Source organism: Pteropus vampyrus, unplaced genomic scaffold, assembly GCF_000151845.1.
Source record: "Pteropus vampyrus isolate Shadow unplaced genomic scaffold, Pvam_2.0 Scaffold20, whole genome shotgun sequence".
NCBI lineage: Eukaryota > Metazoa > Chordata > Mammalia > Chiroptera > Pteropodidae > Pteropus > Pteropus vampyrus.
The window spans coordinates 14726986-14749233 of NW_011888801.1; the positions used below are offsets into that span (position 1 = coordinate 14726986).

A 22248-nucleotide genomic window follows, 5' to 3' on the forward strand; every position below is an offset into this window, starting at 1 on the left:
TTACAGGAAGAAAAGCAAAACCACCAGAAGATTCTGGCTTTTGAAGTTTGGCACAACAGGTCATTAAATATTTTACATATGACAGGATCACATACTAAACTTCATTGACAGATAGTAGCTATTTCCTTAGACTTAGCCAGTAAATCCTTGTGGCTGTTAAATTTCCCACCGCATCGCTGCATCAACAGGGTTTCGGCTTCTTCCTTCTCCCTCCCTCCTAAAATAAACAGGCATCATGTCACCACAGAACACACAGCATCTAGGAAACCACATAAGCCACTACATAAATGATTGCATTTCAGTGTCTTCCGCTTCATAAAGAAAGATGAAAAAGACAAACATTTATTCAGTTTGGCTAAAGGATGACTAACAGTGGTGGGGAAAAATCATTATCACCTACAAGTATTTGTATCATTGTGAAGACAAATCATCCTAGTACATATTAAAGACGGAAAATACCAGTTATAAAACCTGCATATGTGTCTCAGGCTAAGAGATTGCTCTGGTATACAAAGCAGCAATTCCTCACATGACTTGTAGCAAAAATAGACCTGACCATCTAACTAGTGCCCACTTAAGCAGAGCAGCACTGAGTGCTGATTCACAAGAACAACGTGGCACACTGGGGAGGTAAAGGAAAGCCAGATTCATTTGAATTCTGAGAGAAAAAGTTGCCTTTCCCATCCTAGATGCCATCAAGGGTCTTATGCTCTATTTAGGCTGCTTGTCCTACAGCCTGACAGGCTGGGCGATCCATTTTGCCAGCAGATATAAAGGGGGATTCTATGCTATGAATAAACTGGGTTTGACATATGTAAGCACAGCCCAAGCATAAAAGCCTGGACTCAAGTGGTGTGGAATCAAATCCTGACTGCCATTTATTAGCTCCTTAACCCAAGGCAAGTAATTTAACCTCTTTAGCGTGTAAGTTTCCTCAACTGTGAGATAGGGAGAACAACAGCATATACTTAACTGGATTTTGGGAAGGATTAAATGAGGTGTCACCTGTAAAGCTCTCCTTAGCACGAACCTAGAATAAGTGCTAAATTGATTAATGTACTATAAATAATCCTACCTATATGTGTGAAATCCTCACACAATCCTGAGGCAGGAACTATTACTGTGTTCAGTTACAGAGGAGGAAAAGAAGGCAATAGATAGTCTAGTAAAATTACATGTGAAAATGCAATGCACCACAAAGTTTGACAGAACTCTCTGAACATGTATATTTGAACAAAAACTGGGCTAGTTTATCAAATGAATGCTCAGTAAATTATTACAAATAGCATGATCACCATGAATAAAGACACCTAGCCATCAGAAGGTATCTGCTGAAATATCTCAACTAAAAAAATTCTAGTCTACGGCCAAGCTACCTTGAACAAGCCCAATCCTGTCTGATCTAGGAAGCTAAGCAGGGTCGGGCCTGGTTAGTACTTGGATGGGAGACCACCTAGCAAGACCAGGTGCTGCAGGCGTAAAAAATAAAAAAAAAAGGGATTGGAAACCGACAAGGTCCTTGCAATCTGTGAGGTCAACCAAGGGTTGCCTCACTTAAAAAAAAAAAAAAGTTAAAAAAAATTCTAATAGATTTGTAAACAATAAACTGTCCTGAAGTATGGCTTTTATACAATGTAACAAAAAAAATAGACACAGAATGACTTAAAATTGGTTGTGGGCAGGAAAAAATAAGATCTGGGCCCAAGGGATCTGAAATTGTAAAAGTCAGAAATGGCTCCAAAATGTCTAAATTTTGTTATTTCAACAAATAAGCTAGATAACTAATTTTAAAAGTAGAAGAAGGCAGTAAGTAATCCAATATTTACATTTTTGGAAAAGAAATTTTTCCTGTTTTCTATCCTCTCATTTTTAAAAATCCACACATGTAATAGTCACAGCTGCAGCCACATAAAACCAAGCAGGCATGGAGTTTCTGGCAGTGTCTCTAACTCTTCACACAACTACCATAGCCTGCTGTTGACTCTACTGGCAGCCACTTAGAAGAGAACCTAGTAATAAACATAAACTTTAATTCCAATCAGATGCGGGCAGAGAAAACACTCCCTGGCTCCTCTACATTCATGCAGGAATGAGAACCTGGCCCAGGCTGTAGAGCCTGGGGTTGATATTACAGTAATGATCTACCAGAAGCAACTGGGACTCAGAACCAGACTGCTAGCAACACGGCACAATATAACCAGTTGAACTGCACCAGGTACAACACTTCCTCCAGTTGTAACCTATTGGAGTACCTTATCAATGGAATCCTAACAATACACCTGAGATCTAGTTGCCACCATTTAATCTGTTTAATTAAATTTAATTAAATCAACAGCCACTAGTTCATTTATTTTCAAAACAGAATTTCAAGCATGTCGAGTATGTTCAACATACATAAGTGGAAAAACACAGCTAGCTGCCCTGTATGTCATATCTTGTGGCTTCTTCATCTCTAGGCATTCCTGTATGGCTCCAACCACCCTCTCACCAACATATACACATCCACACGTTCCATGAATCTCTGAGACCCCCCACCCAAGCAGTGCTTTGAGAGAAGGAAGCCTTCTTGATAAGCCAGTTAGACATATTGTCCTCTAGGTGCCTTCCCAACCCCATGGCACCTCAGGCACACCTGATGTCTCTACTAGAACGCTCATCAAGTGTTAGCGTCTTTTGAAATCTGTATCTGTCTCTCTCGGAACTGGGAGCCACTTGAGATTAGAGACTCTCTTGTCATTTATATATCCCTAGAGACTAGTATAATGCCCATTTCACCACAGACACTCAATGAATGGTGAATGAATGAATGAATGAGGTTCTGATTTGAGCTAAGGACAAGTAGAACATCAGCAACTGAGAAGCATGGCTTGAAAATGGTCAAAGTGGGTCATTTGGAAATGGGTTCAAGAAACTTTCTACTCTATCTCATTTACAGCCTACTTCCTGCTATATTTCCCACTCCTCCTACAGATACAACTTTGAGGTACTACGGGCTATGTCCACTGGAGAAACACGGTTAAGGTTAACTACAAAGAATCTGCCATGGCAAAGGGCAAATACAAAGTCGCAGAAATTCTTAATTTCGATTTTTATAAAAAAACAATTTTTATGTTGAATATAAAAATTCTGTAAGTTATTTTCAAGTCCTGAGTTCTGTTTTTTTGGGGGTTTCCCAGTGGATTCACTTTACAACTGGGTTCTGCATATCGGCTGATGGGAAGAATCAGAAGCCCTGATTTTGGGTCCAAGCTTCCTTAGGACCAGGTGGGAAAGGCTGGGCAAAAAGATTAAACTTTTTATGAAAGAATGAGTCTTCTGACAGAGGAAGAAAGAAGTTTAACTAGCCCTGAAGTATATTTACATTAGCAGAAAGGAAATGTTTTTGATGTTCCCACCTTCATCTTCTTTAATCCATACATGTAATTGTCACAGCTGCAACCAAATAAAATGAAGTGAGTGTATTACTCACTGGGGGTTTTTCTAACCCCTACAGTCAGTCCCTCAGTCGCCAGTGGCAGCCACTAGAGCATCCAGTAAAAAATTCAGATTTAAGATAGCCACTGAGAAGTGAAAACTAGTTGTAGGCAGAGAGCTGTTATTACAGGTCTGTAACTGGTAGGGAAAGGTCTGAATTTTAGAAACATCAGTTAACAATTGCTGCATTTGTCTCCTCAGCCACAAAATGAGCCAAATATTAGGTTCTTACAGGACTAAATGAGATTATATATGTATTAAACCCTTTGTAAACTTTTTTTTACACTACATACATGTCAGATGCTATCTTATAATTATTGGCAGAAGATTACACAAACAAGTAAAATTGAGAAATATTAGTTAATTATAGGTTAAATGTAAATAAAAATAACAAATGTCAAAACACCTATTGCAATCTTTAGCAGGCAGGAGTTAACTGCAACCCCAAAGTCTAAGGGCCATCATGCTACTCCACTCCTACTGTCAGCCAAGACCAAGATTATTATTGTAGTCTACTGTGACATAAGAACCTACACACACAGGACACCAAGGAGTGTGGAAATCAAGCCTTACAAGGCATGACAGAAGGATCAGGAACAATGACCTTAGAACAGAGAGAATTGTGAGAAACCAAAGTGTAATCTTGACCTACCCACACTTGGAACCAATGAACATGCTGTGATGTTTGAAGAACATCCCTTGGGCAAATACCTAGTGCCCCCTAGTGTGTTCAAAAGAGATATAACTTTTTATTTCTTCCCAAACAACCGTTGATAATGTACTTAACATCTGTATAGATATTTTATCATTAAGTGGAACCTTAACATTAATAAAAAATGTAAGGAAAGTAAGAAAAGCCTAACATCAATAAAACTAAGTTGATAACAGCTAATGATATGGTTATGCATACTAATACCAATTGTTAAACCACCTTTCACTTTAGAGAGAAGTCACCTTTTCATATATATCAATATTCATAAGGTCTTCTTCATGCTACTCCATCTACTTCTCACGGACCCTCTTACTGGCTTGATGGAATCTTTGTAGTAAATGTTTTACTTAGTGGACATGCAAATAACAAGAACAGCTAATATTTACTGACTGCCTGACATGTGCCAAATACCTTAGATGTATTATCTATCATGTGTAATCCTCACATCACCCTTGAAGAGGGTACTGCTATGATTCTCGTTTTACAGATGAGGAGATGTATAAGATCTCAGAGCTACTAGGTGAAACTTTGGCATTTTGATTCCATGGCCCATGATTTTTAACCCATTTGCCAAATATCACCTCCTTGAGTAACAACAGCTAGTCAGGACAAGTTGTGTTTTGAAATTACACATACATACATCCACATTATGCATATACATCTTAATTTAGGATCAGAAAACAAATACTAAATAATAACAGTTACTTAATAATTACTGATGCTCACTGTGTGCTAGACACTGTTTTAAGTATTTTACAGGTATTAACTCATTTAATCCTCACAACCCTATGAGGCAAATACTTCTACTGATCTCTTTTTCACAGTTAAAGAAAGGCAGACCAGGAGAAGTACAGTAGCCTGCCCAAGACCAATGTTAGGATTCAAACCCAGATTATTGGGCTCCAGAGTCTGTACTCCTAACCGCTTACAAAATCTTGCCTCTCAAAAAGTATTTTTCAAACTCCCTAATACTACTTCTTTTCTCATAGTGCCAGCCAAAGAGTCAATAATCACCTCTTTAACTGCTATATGATAAAAACAATTGTAGAGGAGCAAACTAAATTCTAAAACTTTAACTCAAATTTGTCTCAAAAAAAGTCAATGCTAAAGCTTAAGGAAGGGAAAGATTGCTTTCATTTTTGTACAATAACACGATTCTTCCCTACCTCAAACCTGTGCGGGGACAGTCAAAACTCACTTTCTACTGGACACCTGCCATCTTTTCCAAATAACGGTAAAATCAGTTTAGCAGTTCTTTTTACTACAGATAATCTGGGCTGACTAAGCACATAAGATACATTTAATATCAGACAAACCAATATACTCCACTGCTCATACCAACCCACAAAAAAAAAAAAAAATGCAAACTGCCCCTATTAATGTGAATTGTCAAATATTAGTAACCTGAGATCATATAGTAATAAAACAAACACACTCTCTCCAAAAATTCAAGGAAGTCACATATTGAGCTGCTTGAAATTCAAAACTGAGCTTACTGCTCTGAAGGGCCACCAATCTGGAGCAGTTCAGATCTATACTGACTGTGAGGGAAAAGGCACACCATATAGTTAAATCGTTCTTAATAAAGGGTGAAATTTCAATATGAAGACCATTCTCTACTTATTGCGATATCCATGAAAGAAATTCTACAACAGAAGCACAAAGAGTACAATTTGATTTTTAAAAATATATTCAAGGCACCAAGCTGGGTATTTAATATAGTTTGTATTTCGGTAGTGCAATAGGTTTTCTATTTCAGACAGCTAAGAATCCCTTACAGATTAGTCTAATTTGCTAAATTGAGATACTCGGTGTTTTACTTTTCTTATTTGCCTTTTTATGGTCTATCTGGGTGGACTTAATTGGCACATCTGAGCAGATGAAATACCCTCAGATAGGAGTCCAGATCTCACAGAGTAAATTAAGACTGATGCAGACAATTATGCACTGGAGCTGAGAATGTGAGGTGTGTGCAGAGCACGAAGCAAAATTAGTCTTCATTTGTGTCTTAGCTTCGTCATTTAAAAGCAGCTAAGACACTCTCTAAGAAAATTCCTTAAGGGAATAACTTTTTCTTCTCTTTAAAACAGATTCTTAGAAGAAGAAAAAAAATTTAGTTCTTGAGAAATTAACTCCCAGAAACTGATGATAAGAACAATCTTCAAATCATTATATTTAGGTTTCTGGATCAAATCTAGATTTTTACTAAATTCAGATTTTTAGAGATTAAATGATTTTTTTTTAAGGTCAAAAACGTCAAGCTTCACAGTTTTGGTCTTTGCCTAAGTGCAAACTGAAGGTACTGAATCTTCATCCAGGACAAACAAAAATCCAAATGAAAGACAAACGAGACAATCCCAGTGCAAAGGGAGGCAACTCTAGGGAACAGGAAGAGAGAGAGGCTCCATGAAGACAATCAAATGGAGAAAGAGCAACTAGGAGAGTGGTTCTAGGAAGCATGACGACCTTTAGTAGAATTTCAAGTGAGAAATGAGACCTGCAGAAAGTATGCAGTTGGTCTCCATCAAGTAAAAGAAAAAATCAGTTGCTGAGGTAATGTTCTCAGTCTATCATAACAGACCAAGATGATAGATGGCTCCCACCTGACCCAAACAACCTTCAGACCCCAAATTACCTCAGCTTTCTGGGCTAAGGTTCCTATCTCTTATGGGCTTGTGAAGATTAAACCAATGAACTCATATAACATGAAGCACTGCCAAATGGTAAGCATTCAATAATGTTAGCTATCATTGTTGTTCTCATATAACCTCTCCCATCCCCCACTGATGCCACCTTGCTCAGGACACTGAGGCCTCCAAATGTGCAAATCAAAAAGGCTTTTTTCAACATTATCCTATTTTGTTTGACCTATATCAGCATCTAAAAATGCTGACACCCTTCCTCTTCTGGAATTATGCTTGTACACAGCCAAACCCTCCAAACCAGGATCGAATTTGCCCCTTGGCCACAGAAGCTCCAATACTCAAGGAAGAGGACAATGAAGACATTGTTTTCCCAAATGATTAAGCCCTGCAGAATATTAGAAGAGATCCTGTAAGATCTACATAATGAATGGAGTCATCAGTCCTTTTTAACTTAAAAGTTATTCATGTAAAATAAATAAGGCAGAAGAAACATCTTTACAAGGTCAAAATGTTTTTAAAAAGTTACATCAACAAGCATCATGACTACAGATTCAGATTACACCAGACCAAGAGGCAAATTCTATCCCCATCCACACCAAATCCTTATCCAACTGGATTAGTTTTTGGTTTGGTTTCTATTCCTGGGAGGTGGAGGCAACTATGTGCTGATTCTTGGCACCACCTTGTGGCCACATCTAGATATTGCATATTCCATATAGTTCCACAAATGGAAGGAAACTGACATTTACATAATCCTGTCCTGGCTCCCAGTCTCAATTCTACCTCTTTCTTAACAGTGAGATCATGAACAAGCTGATCAACCTGAATGGGCCAAGATAGGTATACATAGGATCAAAGACTGAAATGAAATGTAGGAAAATAACAAAAAATATGAAGAGGTGTAAATTTTTTGCATCTTATCATAATTTCACTACTCAAAAAAAGGAATCATCAGAAGTGAAAGTGGAGAGTGGCAGGGAAGCCTATAAACAATTCAGAAGTACAAACGAATCAATTTCAGGCTGCGATCTTAGCTGCTTGGCTCAAAGTACCAGATAATCTGAGGAGGCTCAGGCACTGTCTACTAGAGTCTGTTTCTGAACTCTTCTGTGTTTCGCTGACTGGGGGTGGCTGTGGGGGTAGGGTAGAGATATATTCCAGCAGCAATACCAAGATGACTTTAGGCTAGAGAAAAAAGCACTACATTCTCAAACCCCAATATCTTTAGCAACGATACATCCCATCTACTTCAAAGGTTTACTAAATGGGAACATTAAAGCCTATGATAATGAAGAATGCCATCAACCTCACCTCAAAATTAGTGAGAGCTCAGTCGAAAAGTGCAATGCCTAGCTCCTCCCACCCTTGACCTGCTGCCTCAGATGCTCCAGGCTGAGCCATGAAGATACTACTCAGGTGATACTGAAGCACACCCTGATAAGAATCAGATGATCTATTATGTACAGTATGTAACTAAATGAACTGACCCAAAGGTCCTCTCCAGGTCCTCTCTTACATAAACACAATTTGCAGGATTTTAGAAAAACTGATGTACAAACCAAATCTGCCAAAAGCTACTGCCTCAGAAAAGAAAAAAATGTATAAATCGACTTACATACATGAACTGGTTCCGAAACTTGACAGTGCATCACAATCACTTAGGAAAGCTTTTTAAAATTACTGCCTGGTAGTCCCACACTAGATCTCTTGAATCGGCACCTCCAACACCTGGACTCCCAGGTGATTCTACAGAGCCAGTCTGTGTATTAGCAACCTTTGCTTTAGTCTATTCTCACTGCAAAGGAAATGTAGGCTGTTAGGTAAGCAGGTCAGACAATAATGGCTGGCAAATGGAAACAGAAAGAGCTTCAGGATATGGGGTTAAGTTAAATTATAAACTCTAACCCTAGTCGTGCCAGCCCAAGACAAAACTTATTTAGAAATGCATCTTCTCGCTCAAGATGCAATCTGACCTACACCCCAAGTCTAACCCAAACAGTACTGACTGCTGTTGGGGAAAGAAGCAAGAGTTGGTGACATTTTTTTGTTTGTGTTTTATCTCAAGGTTGGCAAATAGCTGGCATGAATATTGCTGCTTTGCCTCTCTATACCCTCACCCAATTTAGACATCACTAATGGGCCACATGCAGCACTCTTTCCCAGGGAACCCAAACAGGGCCTCCGTCTACCCCTGAACAGACTACCACTGCCCAAGATGGGAGCTGGCTGATAAGGCAACGGCTTGTGCCCTCCTTGTCCTGGGGTAGACAGCTTAGAACCGGGCCTCTATAGAACACAGCCACCACACAAATATCTAAGGCAATCCAAATGAGACTCCTGAGGAAATAACGTTTCCAAGCAAAACAAGAATTTTCCTTTCCAATGATGCACCGGACGTTTGGGGCAAATGTGGCAAGTGTTTAACCTGCATCTTAAGGTCCATATCAACATATCTGAACTAGCCAACAGATGAGGCCCTGTACTGGGATGAACCTTCTCCACAAAGTCTTCTCCAAATACCCAGTGTGAATTCATTATTCCCTTCACACTGGCTAGGTCCTATCTGTATCCATGTCCCCTAAAAGACTGCAAGTTCTTTGCTGGGGACTCCAGAAGCCAGTCCTAGAACGGAGACACACATTCACACAGTGAGAGCAAAGACGAAACAATGGCCATTGATATATCTCAACTGGGAAGTGACTCAACATCAGAGGTAGCAAGGACTGCTGACCTTTGATCATCTTGAGGGAAAAGGTGCACATATGGAATGTTTGGTCTTCTAGGCCACTCTGGGCTGTCCTGGCTGTACAAACTGAACGAGATAAGCAACATGTAAGTGCTCATCAGGGACACAAACAGTGGAAGTATGTTATTTCTATTAAGTCTTTACTTGGCTCCTGGAACTCCCAGACCTAAGCTTTCCAAAGCAGCGATATATTTTAAGAGCTAAACCTCTTTCCTAAGAGCCCTAATGGAAACTGGTACTACAAAATTAAAATTAAAAAACAATGGATATGTTGTAAGATCTGCATACCACTCACATTTAAGAACTCACAGAATATTTACTTCTAAGAAGCGGCTTACCCATCCTGGTACATTATCAGATATATGAAAATCAGAGAACACCAATGAGGAGAGTCTCTAAATGCAATTTGGTACAGAGAAAGAAGCAGGATAAAAATGTGGGAAAGGCAAAATACATGGGCAATTTAAGAAATGGTTAAAACTTCAAAGACTAATCTGAGGTCTTGGGCTAAATCAGAAAGTAGGATCATAAGTGCTATTATCCAGTTCCAGAAAAGGTTAAGCTGTAGAGACTTGGTAGGAAATTCCCAGTGAGCATCAGCTAAAAATAAAGATACCTAGTTAGGACTAACCTAGAGCTAATGAAAGATCTATGGCTCTCAAGTTGAGAGAATAAGGGGCTAAGATGTCTAAGAGTCACTCACTTTCACTTCTATGAGTTTAGAAGAGCATTATTATTAACAGCTTTAACTAACACATATTTAAGTTCAAAAAAGATGCCTAGCCTGGGTACATATTCCTAAATGCTAACCATCAGGAAAAACTCATTTTCTATGTTGTAAACTGTATGGGGCTTTATTCTGATCATCTATCATCAAACCATTGCTAAGAAATCCTTAAGTCTTCTGCAACGTCTACAAGGATCAGCAACAAGAAATAATAAAATATAGAGTGACTGGCAGTTCTAAAAAGTTCTTAATACGTTTCTCAATTCTGAGCATTTTCTTTTCTTTAAACATCCCCCAATCCAAAGAGTACCACAGATGTAGTATAAGCATTTCAATATGGATATGTGCAGTTTAATAGCCTTAATAACTGTAGCTATAAAATTTTAAGAGCTGTAGTATTTTGTTGGCAATTAGAGTTATTGATATTTTTGAAATTCATTAGAGGTTTAACTATAACTTTAGAAAAAATTGACTTATGATATGGCTTTGGAAATAATAGTTTTACAATGGTAACATTATTAAGAAAAACTTAGAATTTAAACTATACCCATATTTAAAATTCAATCAAAATAAATTGCTCTTGATCAAAATTCTGATATATTTAAAATATACTTAATATTGACCCAATTTAATGGGAAGAATATATTGCTCCATTTATAATCAATACGTTCAACTTAACACTTTTATTAATTCTCTGCAGTGTTTAAGATAAAGACTGACACTGCTCACTGTTCAAAAGAGTATTGAGCAATATCCCTCAAAAATTTCAGATGTGCAAAATAACTTTAAAGTTGCAATGAGAAGTGACAAATTTAAACCTCTTCAACTATGTATCACTATGTAAGGTACTACTACAATGTGAGTGTAACAGCTCTAGACAACTGGATTTAGGTCACAGGTCCTCAAATTATTCCTGAAAAGAACTATGCTGCATCTCCTTTAAAGGGTTATGGAATGTATATGGCAGTCTGGATGTAAGTGATCAGCAGTTCTCAATAACAAGAAAATAACATCAGGTCAATCTTCCTTCATAAAAGCCAGTGGAAAGCTACAAGAAATACAATAAACTAGGTCTCCCTACATTGAGAAACAAGAAAAACCTGTTGAGGACTGGGAAAAAGCTGTCCTGGGAGAAAATATTTAAAAAATAATCTGTTAAATGGATTCCTTTATTCCTGTAAGCTTCTTAGCACTCTTGGTAAGCTGAAGTGTGAGACTGGAGACACAGCAATGGAGAAACCTGCAGCATACACTGTTTTTGGCTCACAGAAAATGTGTGGCAACATGCAATACTGACCACGAGCAAACGCATTCACCTTCCCTTTTCTCTTTCTAGCTTACTTGCATCATATACTGACAAAGTCATGGAAATAAAAGACAAAGTAAGTCGCTAGCATAAAAAAATGACTAAACAAGAAAGGTATGCTGTGTATACAAAGTACATTTCTGGTACAACGCAGTTTATAATTCTGTAGATAACTACTATTTCAAGACAAGGAGGGAGGAATTAAGAAAGCAAGCTTATTCTTTGGTATGTTAAAGCTTAAATTTCAGCTCTTATTTGAAGGAAAGTCCTCTAAAATTACTTTCCTTCCTCAAAAGAAAAAAAACAAACCACCCAATATACACTATGTAAGCCAACCTTTTCCTTCTCCTGATTCTGTCGCAGGGCAACCACTCGGTAAAAGGCACACAGCTCCTGCTTCAGGTTTCTGCATTGTCTCTTGCCCCAGCCCTTCCCCTAGGCTTTTCTTCTTAGACTTGCCTCCAAACTGGAGTGAAGACTCAGAAGTAGAAGCATTTGGGGTGAGCTCCACAGAATACTCAGGGCTCTGCTGGTTCTAGCAGGCTAAGGCTGCAGGAAGTCCAACCTTTGGATAAACAGGGGTCTAATATATTAAGCTGGATCTAGAACTCTTATTCATAAACCTACAGCCTAAAATAAAGCAAGCAATCTGTTTATAATCTCTGCAGACTGACCTTAACCGTTGCTTATAATAATCTTCATCTCCATCGTCTCGGCATCTCACTACTTTCCGACTTCCTCGTCCTCTTCCTCCTGTGATGGCTTCATCTTCTTCCCCAGAACTTGAAAAAAAGTCGTCATCCACCTCTTGTGCTATGCCTTTCTTCTGCCATTTACAGTGCTTGAGCACAGATCCTAGTTCAGACTCAGTGCCTTCTCCTGACAGATCAGCCCCTGCTGCCTCCTCCTGCTCCTCTTCCCCTGTGGGTATGTACTCAGACTCTTCACCTTCAGAGTCTCCTTCTGCCACTGGCTTCACATTAGACTCCAAGGGTTTCTTTCCCATCGGCAGTCTCAATTTCCCCTGGAACTGAAGAGCTCTCTTCTGGAGTTTCTTGACGTGTTTTTTCAAGCGCTTGTCTGTTTTTGAGAGAACTTTGCTTCTCCTATTTGGTTTCTTTTCATTGAGTGTTGGGCTCAGCTTAGAATTGACCAAGGCTGGAGTTTTTCTAGCTGCCCTTTTATTACAAGCTTGCTTCTTCCTTTCAAAAGATAGTTTTTCTTGATCTGCCAAATACTTTTCAAAGCCTGATGCTTCGTTGAGCATTAGTTTTCTAGGCTTTTTCTCCTGTTTCTGAGGAATCTGGGTGCCAAAAGGTGTCATCTGGCCAGTGCGAATGAGCTCTTCCCAAGCAGTCTCCTGAACAGGCATGAGCATGCTGCCAAGACAGGACGGCCCTGCTTCTGAAAGAGGGACGACAATGCATTGGGCACTAGCATAAAACTTTCCAGGAGTACAACAGATGTATTCACTTGTTCAATAGTAGATACTTACAAAGAAGCCATATTAAAAAAATATTGTACTAAAGCATATTATCTATAAAGATTAAAGTAAACTTTATTATAACATTCATCATGCCACCTTTAATATACCCCTGTTCACAAAGGTGATTTCTCAATAACTTTTCCCAAGATATGGCATTATAAATATACTCTCCGTGCATCCAAAGACAGACCTAATCATATGTAACATACATACAGACAGATAAATTTAGCTGTTTCCTCGTCAATTCAAGAGTAACCTGGGAGGAAGCAATCTTCCAAGTTTCCATGTCATTGCTAATACCAGCATTTAGGTGGGCTTAAATCGAGACACAGTAAAAACAGAAAAGAGACAGCCAAAGAATCAGCATGCCCCTAATAAGTAAAATATAAATGTTAAATCTGTACTGTTTAATATAATAGTTACCATGTGGCTATTTAAATCTAAGTTGAAAATTCAGTTCCTGAGTTACACCTGCCATATATCAAGTGCTCAGTAGCCATGTGGGGCTAATGGTTACCATAATGGACAACACAGACAGACAACATCCCCATCATTGCAAAAAGGTCTTTTGGACAGAACAATGTTAGGTGTGTGAAGTTAACCAGCTAAAGAGATGTACTAAAATTGGAAGTTATGGCATAATAATATAAAGTTACCCATAAATCACCCCTCTTTTATTAACTGAAATTAATTTCTGGCAAGATTACTTTACTGGTACATTGCCAAAATACCAAAAGAAGTAAGGCTTAACAGGAAGGAATCCATATTCTAAAATCTACATTTCTTCTAGGCCAATACTACCAGCCAATTTCTCATTAAACTTGCAATGAAAAATAATTTCATCAGAAAGTACACAAATCCTAAATATACACCTCAAAGAATTTTCAGAAAAAAACACATCCATACACCAGCATCTAGATCAAGAATCAGAAATTACTAGCACCTCAGATGTGCCTTTCTTGGTGCCACCAAGCCTACACCCCACTGCAAGATAACTTATTAACAGTATAAACAAGTTATACTTGACTTTGAACTTTATGTAAATGGAAATGTTCATATTCTTATGTCTGGCTTCTTCTGCTCAACCTTATGTTTATAAGAATCACACTTATTGAATATAGTTACAGTTTTGATTCTCATTGCTATCATATTCTATTACATAACTATCCTACAGTCTTTCATCCAATCCACAGGTAATGGACATTTGGGTAGCTTCCAGGTTTTGGCTACTAGAAATAATGTTGCTATGAATATTCTGGTATACATTGTTTGATAATATATGCATATAATTCTTTGGATATGTTAAGCTTTAGTAGACATGCCAGACAGTTTTCCAAAATGGTCCTATCAACTTTAAGTTCCACCAACAATGTTTGAGTTTCAATTAGTCCACATTCTTGCCATTCCATTTTATCTATTCTGGTAGGCATGTAGCATTACTACTGCATGGTGAAATTTGTATTTCCCTGATGACTGATGAACTATGGTAACTTTTCATGGATTTATTGATCTTTTGGATAGCCTCTTTTGAAGAAAATGTTCAAGTCTTTTGCCCATTTTTCTCATAGGATATCTGCCTTAAAAAAAAAAAGAGACACTTCTAAGAGTTCTTTAGATATTCTGGGTTCAAGTCCTTTGATTGATACTTGTATTGGAAATGTCTTCCCCATCTCTGCAGCTTGCCTTTCACTATCTCAATGTTATCTTTTGATAGACAAAATTTCTTAGTTGTAATAGAGTTCATTTATCAGAAGTTTTCCTTTACAGTGAGCATTTTTGTGTCTCATTAAGTCTTTGCCCAAAATCATGAAAATGTTTTCCTGTTAAAAGTTTTGTAAAAGTTTTGTTTTAACACTCACATTCAGATCTACAATCCATTTGGCATTTATTTTTGTACATGGTATAATGGGCCAAGGTTCATTTTATCTTTATGGGGATTAACCCAGCACACTTATTAAAAAGATGTTTCTTCTCCACAGCACTGCACTGCCACATCTGTCATAAATCAAGTGACCATATATAGATGAGTCTGTTTGCTAGACCCTCTATTCTGTTCCACTGGTCAATCCATCACTGTGCCATTACTCAGTGACTTAATTACTATAGCTTAATAATTGGTCTGGATACTTCGTTCTTTAAGATTGCCTTATCTATTCTTGGCCCAATGCATTTTTATATAAATTTTAGAGTAAGTCTGTTTAATGCCTCCTACACTTCTCACTCCACACCTTCTCCCTCAAAAACCCCCCTAAAATTTATACTGAAGTGCACTGAAACTGCAAATGGATAGAACTGATATCATTACAATATCGTATCTCCTGATCCATTACCATGGTGTGTTTTTTCCCACTTATTTAAGTCTTCTTTAATTTTTAAATAACATTTTCTAGTTTTTAATATAGAAAACACTGTAGGAAACATTTTTTGCTAAGATTTACTTCTAGGTATTTGATTGTAAGTGGCATCTTTATTAAATTTTTTGTTTTTGCTGGTATATAGAAATATGACTGATTTTTATATATTGGACTTATTTATATTCAGAGATATTGCCAAATTCACATATTAATTCCAACAGATTATCCATTGATTCTTTTGGCTTTTCTACATAAACAACCATGTATTCTGTGAATATTAATGGTTTTATTTCTTCATTTCAATTGTTATGCTTTTTATTTTTCTTCCATTACTACATTGTCCAGTACAATGTTTAACAGAAAAGGAGATGAGCATGTCACTTCATCCCAGAGCAGAGGAGCAAAGCCAAGTGCTGCGAAGTGTACCCCACCTACTTCCAGGAAAGGATTTTTTAACAGATAATCCTCACAACAATCTCTGAAATGGATCACTATGTGGAGAACAGGGGAAAAGAAACCTCAGGGGAGTACATGAGTAGAGAAATGAAGGTCTATCATACTTATGCCTACCTCACGAGTTCAAAACAAATATGGAACGGCTAAGAAATGCACCAAGGTGTACACTTTGGCAATGCAGAGCTGGTGTGCACAAAGCCTGGACTCCTAGACACTCTGTTCCACTGCCTCTCCAAATAGGGCACAGGGCACCAGAGATCCAGAAGGGCAAAGGAGGGAGGAAAATAGAGAGACCATGAGTCTGAAGTGCTGGCTGACGCCTCCAATGGAGAAATATAATAGGAACTAGGAGAACAGAAAAAGGTCTACAGATTTGTACGATACTAGAACCTAGGTGCCCCCAAAAGCTACGAGGAGTGGATGAGATTATTTGGGGAAGAGATACAAAAAAAAGGGATCAGCAAGAAATCCTCAGAACAATCAACATTTAAAATAAAGCCATAAAACCCTGTCAAAAATAACTAAACAGAAATGGTCAGAAGGCCAAAAGGAAAATCAGGAGAGAAAAGGCTCCTGGAAGGCACAGAAATATCAATTGCTGATACAGGCCAAGTGGAGTAAGAGTGAAAAGAGGCTTTTGGATTTGGGGAAGTAACTATTAATCTTGGGCAAAGTTTTACCAAAGAAGCAGTAGGAGGTGAAAGTTATCAGCTAGTTTAGGCAGCCCAACATGAACAAATATCTGTTACCAGTGAGAAATATGTACCTCAGTAGCAGAAAGCACTGGCCATACGTCCAACAAATTCTGAAAGACTGAACTTTAAAAGCACATCTATTATTTTTTTCTATTGCTCAATTAATTTTTCATAATTCTCTTGTCTTATTGAATAAATTTCTGGAGCTAGTAGAAAATATTTGCTTGAAGAGCTTAAATGCTAAGAAGCCTTAATCTATATTTCAAGTAATAAACAACTAAACAGCTACCAACAACTTCTAAACATACATATACATACATAGTGTAGAGATATTTTATTTCAGAGCTTATGCATTTTCCCAAAAGGTCTTCCAAAAGATGCCCATCCAAGGAGGTGATACCAACAAAATCATGGTCATGGTATAACCGGAATGAAAGTGTCTTTTCTTAAACAAAAAATTGATACTTGGAAAGTCTGCCTAATGTCTCAAAAAGATATGTGAAAGCAATTCTATGAATGCTGACTGATGATGCTGAGCTTACAAAATGTAATTCAAGCAAGATGTTGTCTTTAAGAAATTAACCATATAAGAATGTTAAAATTTCTAATTTATTAAACATAATAATAAATGTGCACTAGCTGCCAATAGTAGACTGAGTTAAAAATTTGCTTTCATTCTCTAAAAACCCCATGTGACTTAAAAAGAGATTTGATTCTACAAGTATAGAGAATAAAATTTTCCTAAATCAGTATAACACTAAGGCAAAAAAATATATTTTTCTCAAAACTCACGCCAGGACTGAAGAGACACCCTCCACTGACTACAGGCATCAGGCATCAATTCAAGAACACAGAGACACTGTTCCCACTATCCTCACCTGCATCCTCCTCCAGACTGGCATGATCTATTTCAACTTTTATCTCCACTCCTCCAAGAATGGCCTGGAGACGTTTTTGTTTTGCTGTGATCTTCTTTAGCTGTTGTTCCTTAAATGGTAAATATTAAACACAGAAAACAGCAATGAAGTGATTTACTGTTAAATACAAAAGACAACATTACAAAATTTAAAAACTTTAATCAAGAGCAAAATAAAACAGAAATTCCATATATTACTGTTACTACAGAGAACCTTGTATGAGCAACTGCCACTTTTCGAGAAGGAAGTAGGCCTCAAAGCATTTCCATCAGGCTGTCCCTGCCCGCTCTCCTGACTAGGCAGCACACAGTTTTCTATGTGCCAAGCGCTGATGTTCACGTGTACCGACTCTGCTGATTTGGGAGGTGGAGCTGCTCTATTTGGTTCCCCCATTAAAAACTAGGTAAATCACTATACTTCTGTGTTTCTGACCTTAGCGGCCAATGGGCTATAAAAGGTTAATAGGCTGTAGGGATAAGAAACAGAAACGCAAATGTTCAAAGGTTGAAAAAGTCAGTCCCCTTTGATAATCTACCATATTTTTGATTGTCCTTTATAGTATTCTACCCAATCACAAAATTGTAAAACAAAAATATCTTCTCACATATCCTTTTACCCAACTCATCCCAGACTCTTCATCTTGTCACCCTCTATATCACCAGAGCTCAGATATGGGGCCATCCCCAAATAAGTAGGCCTCTTGATATCCGGTTCCTCCTAAGGTCAAGAATGTTTAAATACCAAATATGAGTGTGGGGCAAGGGGAAATCCTGAATATAAAGACCATGCTATGATTTGTAATTTGTTTTCTCTTGCAATTTTTCTCAGCAAAATCTCATTTAAAACAGCCTTTCTCTCTGAATAGTCTATCTCTAAATATCAAAGAGCTACTCAAGGAAGATAGGAAAATATAATTGAGCTGGCCTATTACCTAAAGCAGCCTGAAGTCTGATCCTCTATTCTCCTTGAAACCCCAGCCTACCAGAAACCCAAAGGCAGAAAAGGTCTCTGCACATTAATTTACATGTTCCCACAAGAGGCCAGATGCTCCCCATCCTCTCTGATTTGGAGACACCACAGCTGCCTCAAGCCACTGCTAGTTGTGACTTTTAGGCTGCTATTCTGGAGGTAAGTGATAGAAGATGGGGTGGTAAATATAATGGACCAGTGAGTAGAAAGCAAAAGATAGAACTGAATCTATACACACCCCAACTAGTAGAGCTTAAATGAAAGATGCAAGGACTCTAACGGCAATGAAACAATTGCAAGCACAAGGATATCTAGTAGTAAAATGATCAAAACTAGTCATTCCTACCTGCTGCAATGTATTTTCACAAAACGTACATAAATTCTAAAAAGTGTTTCAAACCTCATAAAAACAATGTCATAAGTAACAGATATTCTCTACCCATAAATTCTACAACTCTAAGTGCATATGCAGTGTGGCTAGGTGATGACTATAATACCTAAGGCCAGCCTCTCAGAACAGTGCATATAAGTGTATGAGGGGTGATGGCTGCATCAATAGGAAATAGAATGTAAACAATCAGTGCAAGCAGGAGCTAAGCAGAAAAAAACAGTTCTCATAAGACAAGGAGACTGAGTAGAGACTGGCATACCAAACAGGAGCCTAAGCTGGATAAAAGAAAATGATCAAGCTAGAAAGACTATAAAAGTACACAAGTGAGCAGGCACACAAAGCTAAAAAAGGAACTTTTCTCGAATATGTATGAGTATTTATGTGTATATTTTTAAAAATACTCTTTAACAGATGTTAAAAGTAAACAGCTGAAAAATTAAACATACAAAAAGGAATTTGAAATTTTCTATTAGAAATATTTGCTTTACATCTTCTAAGTACTTTTCAGAATGCTTCCTAAATATTAAATGAGCCTAAATGATGACTTTTTCAAAAATGCAATACAATACTTAATGTGTTATTTGGAATCACCTTATTATACTTTTGCCGTTTTACAGAATCTAGTTTCCTGTTGATGTCTCTGTTGGTGGCAGCTTGAGGACTAAGTTGTTCAATAATTTTATTGATTTGCCTTAGGGATGTCGTACATGACCTGAAAAATAAGAAAAAATGTCTATTTTCCACTCTGATAACATTTTTCATAGTATAATTTAAGAGAGAATACTAAAAACATGTTATTTTTACTTATTAGCTAAAAGATAAAAGAAACTAAACCAGAATGCATTTTCTTGTTGGCCACAAATAGAACTTGAAGAGTCGTTATAAGTTTAAGATGACTACTAGTGTTTTCTTTCATCTGGCTTATTTAAATTAGCTCATTCCCCTTTGTAAGCTGATTCAGTCATTCTACTTTATTCAAGAGACTTGTGTTAAAACAATGTGCAATGAATGTGTCCTTTTATATAAAAAAAATGAATACATGACTTTTTTTAAAGACTATTTTTAGAGCAGTTTTAGGTTCACAGCAAAACTGAGAGGAAGGTACAGAGATTTCCCATAAACTCCCTGACTCAAACATACATAGCCACCCCCTATTATCAACAACCTATACATTGCTTTCTAAAGCTCATGGAAGTCTATCAAAGTTTGGAAAAGTACTAAAAATGCTTAAACATTTTCTTATATGTCAGACATCTGTGACAATACTTTTCTTTCACATGACTAGAAAACATATTTGCTAAGGCATTATACTTTGCAGGGCAAAGGAAAAAAAAAATCAATTTATAATACACTACTCCTAAAATAGACACCATAGGTAACTCCCAACTTTCAAGACACAAATTCAATCTTGACATTTGTATAATTTGCTATTTATATCCTTTATGGATTTTAGCATAAAAGATGTTATCAATACAAGTTATTGGTGGTCTAAGCACCATGTGTCAACCATCTACCTAGTGTTAGCCTGCCTTGTGACTGCAGCACTCTGCTCTGTCACGTCCATACCTCCATAAGCAGTGGACACATTTCTAAGGTCAAATGTAAAAGGAGTGTTCATTACAAAGAGATGAGGTACTCACACCTCATGTGCAGCCTTCCCCAGTGGGTAGCCACAGCTCCACATTCCTCCCAGTGGGTAGCCACAGCTCCACATTCCTCCTTCCTCTCCCCTCCCTCACACCCATCTAAGACTGCACCATCCTTCCACCCAGTCCTCCTCTTCCTTTCTTGATCACCTGACACTGTCTGGAACACTGGCCAAGGGAGAAAAGACCAGCAATGGAGAGTGAGCTCAATCCTCCAGCCCTCTTCTAGCCCAGGTCCAGACCCTCCCTCTTCCCCAACAATGTGTTATGTTCAACAGAGCTCAAGTCTGTTTCTCCTCTAAAACAAATGAAATCTCCATGGATCTTCTTCTTCCCTTACAGTGTCAAAAGTAGACAGAAAAAAGGAAAAGCAGGGAGGTATTTCTCATTATTTCAAGAAATACAAATCTGAAGAATTACCAAAAGACTGACACTCGATTTAGAGACAAGAAACTGGAAAGAAACTATAGAGAAAAATGTGAGGGGGTGGATATGTTCTCAGTATCTTGAGTAGGACACATCAGAACTGTAGGTATATCTCTCCTTAAAAGCATTTGTGTATATTCTTGTGAGTCCAGGGTCACTTCTCACTAGAACACTATACATGAACAGGCCACTGTGAACTAGACTGAGACCCTAACTACTATGTACAATGCTGCTCCAGAGTGAAAGGGTTGAAGTTCAAACACGAGGTCTAGGACTGCCTAATTGACCCCATCCTCTGAATAAGGAGTTCTATAAATCTCCTAAATTTCTGAAATACTACAGCTATTGCCTGAATTTCTCCATCAAATGTAAACACAAACTCTGCAATCAGAGAGAAGATGGTCCACACTCACGTGAGGTCATCCAGGACTGACCGATATTCCTTCTCTGCATCAGCGAGTTGGGTGGCATGGGTTACCTCATGGATGGCATTGTCCACCTGCTGAAGTACACCTTGCTCCAGCACATCCTGGTCATAGACATCCACACCCAACCCCTGCAGTTCAAGGGCCTGTGCACTCGGCTCCACCGCCTGGATCTGATGTCTGTTGATGTGCAGCAGGGCAGGCCCCCTCCTCAGAATTTCCGACAGACACCCCTCAGTGGAAGTGTATGGCCCATTAGTAGAGGAACAAGAGGGGAGGCTTTCTTCCATCTCTGCATCACCATCATTTTCTTGCTTTATTGTCATTTCTTCATCATCACTGACATGCTGACTCTGTAAACAGTCTTGCTCCTTAGTTTGACTTGAGTGGGAGATTCTCTCATTTGGCATCCTCTACAGATTATCTAAAAGGAAAAAAAATTTTTTCGATAAGTCTTTTAGTTATATAGAATTGACAGTTATTTAGTTTCTTATTTTATAAGCAAACTGATTTCTCAAAAGATCAAGTAATAATCCTCCAATTACATAAATACGAGTTCCCAAGTATTCTTTTTCTTAAAAGCTATATATCTTCTTGAGTTCTAATAATAAATAAGAAAAACTGACATCCCTCCCCCAAAAAAGCAGTTTCATCAAAAAAGGGCATTTTGAGTAGCCAGCTAAGAAAGGTGGCATCCAAAATCCTGAGAGACACCCAGGGTCGTCTCCAAATCAACTTAAGTCATTTGATTGCTGCTTTCCAAGTCAGTATCTTCACTGCATTATGGCACAAATGATATACATTATAGCAGCACGATCAACTGTAACACACAGAGTTAGATCTAGTGATGTAAGGGGAGAGCTTCTGTAGGAA

The 22248-nt window shown here is 37.9% G+C and overlaps 1 protein-coding gene and 1 pseudogene across 7 annotated transcripts in view; one reads left to right on the forward strand and one right to left on the reverse strand.

Annotated features, from left to right (window-relative positions):
• Positions 1–22248, reverse strand: part of ERCC6 (ERCC excision repair 6, chromatin remodeling factor) — a 71723-nt gene that overhangs the window by 45256 nt on the left and 4219 nt on the right. For 6 of the 7 annotated variants that reach the window (XM_011355406.2, XM_011355404.2, XM_011355405.2 and 3 more), the window contains exons 2-5: positions 21364–21799; positions 19470–19590; positions 17480–17588; positions 12285–13014 (exon numbers count right to left, since the gene is read on the reverse strand). In XM_011355406.2, the coding sequence (XP_011353708.1) occupies positions 12285–13014; positions 17480–17588; positions 19470–19590; positions 21364–21785 (1382 nt within the window). In that variant the 5' untranslated portion in view covers positions 21786–21799. Of the gene's footprint in view, positions 1–12284; positions 13015–14510; positions 16762–17479; positions 17589–19469; positions 19591–21363; positions 21800–22248 lie in introns of those variants that run through there. The other variant, XM_023527963.1, reaches the window with a different exon arrangement.
• Positions 1360–1478, forward strand: LOC111736563 (annotated as a pseudogene).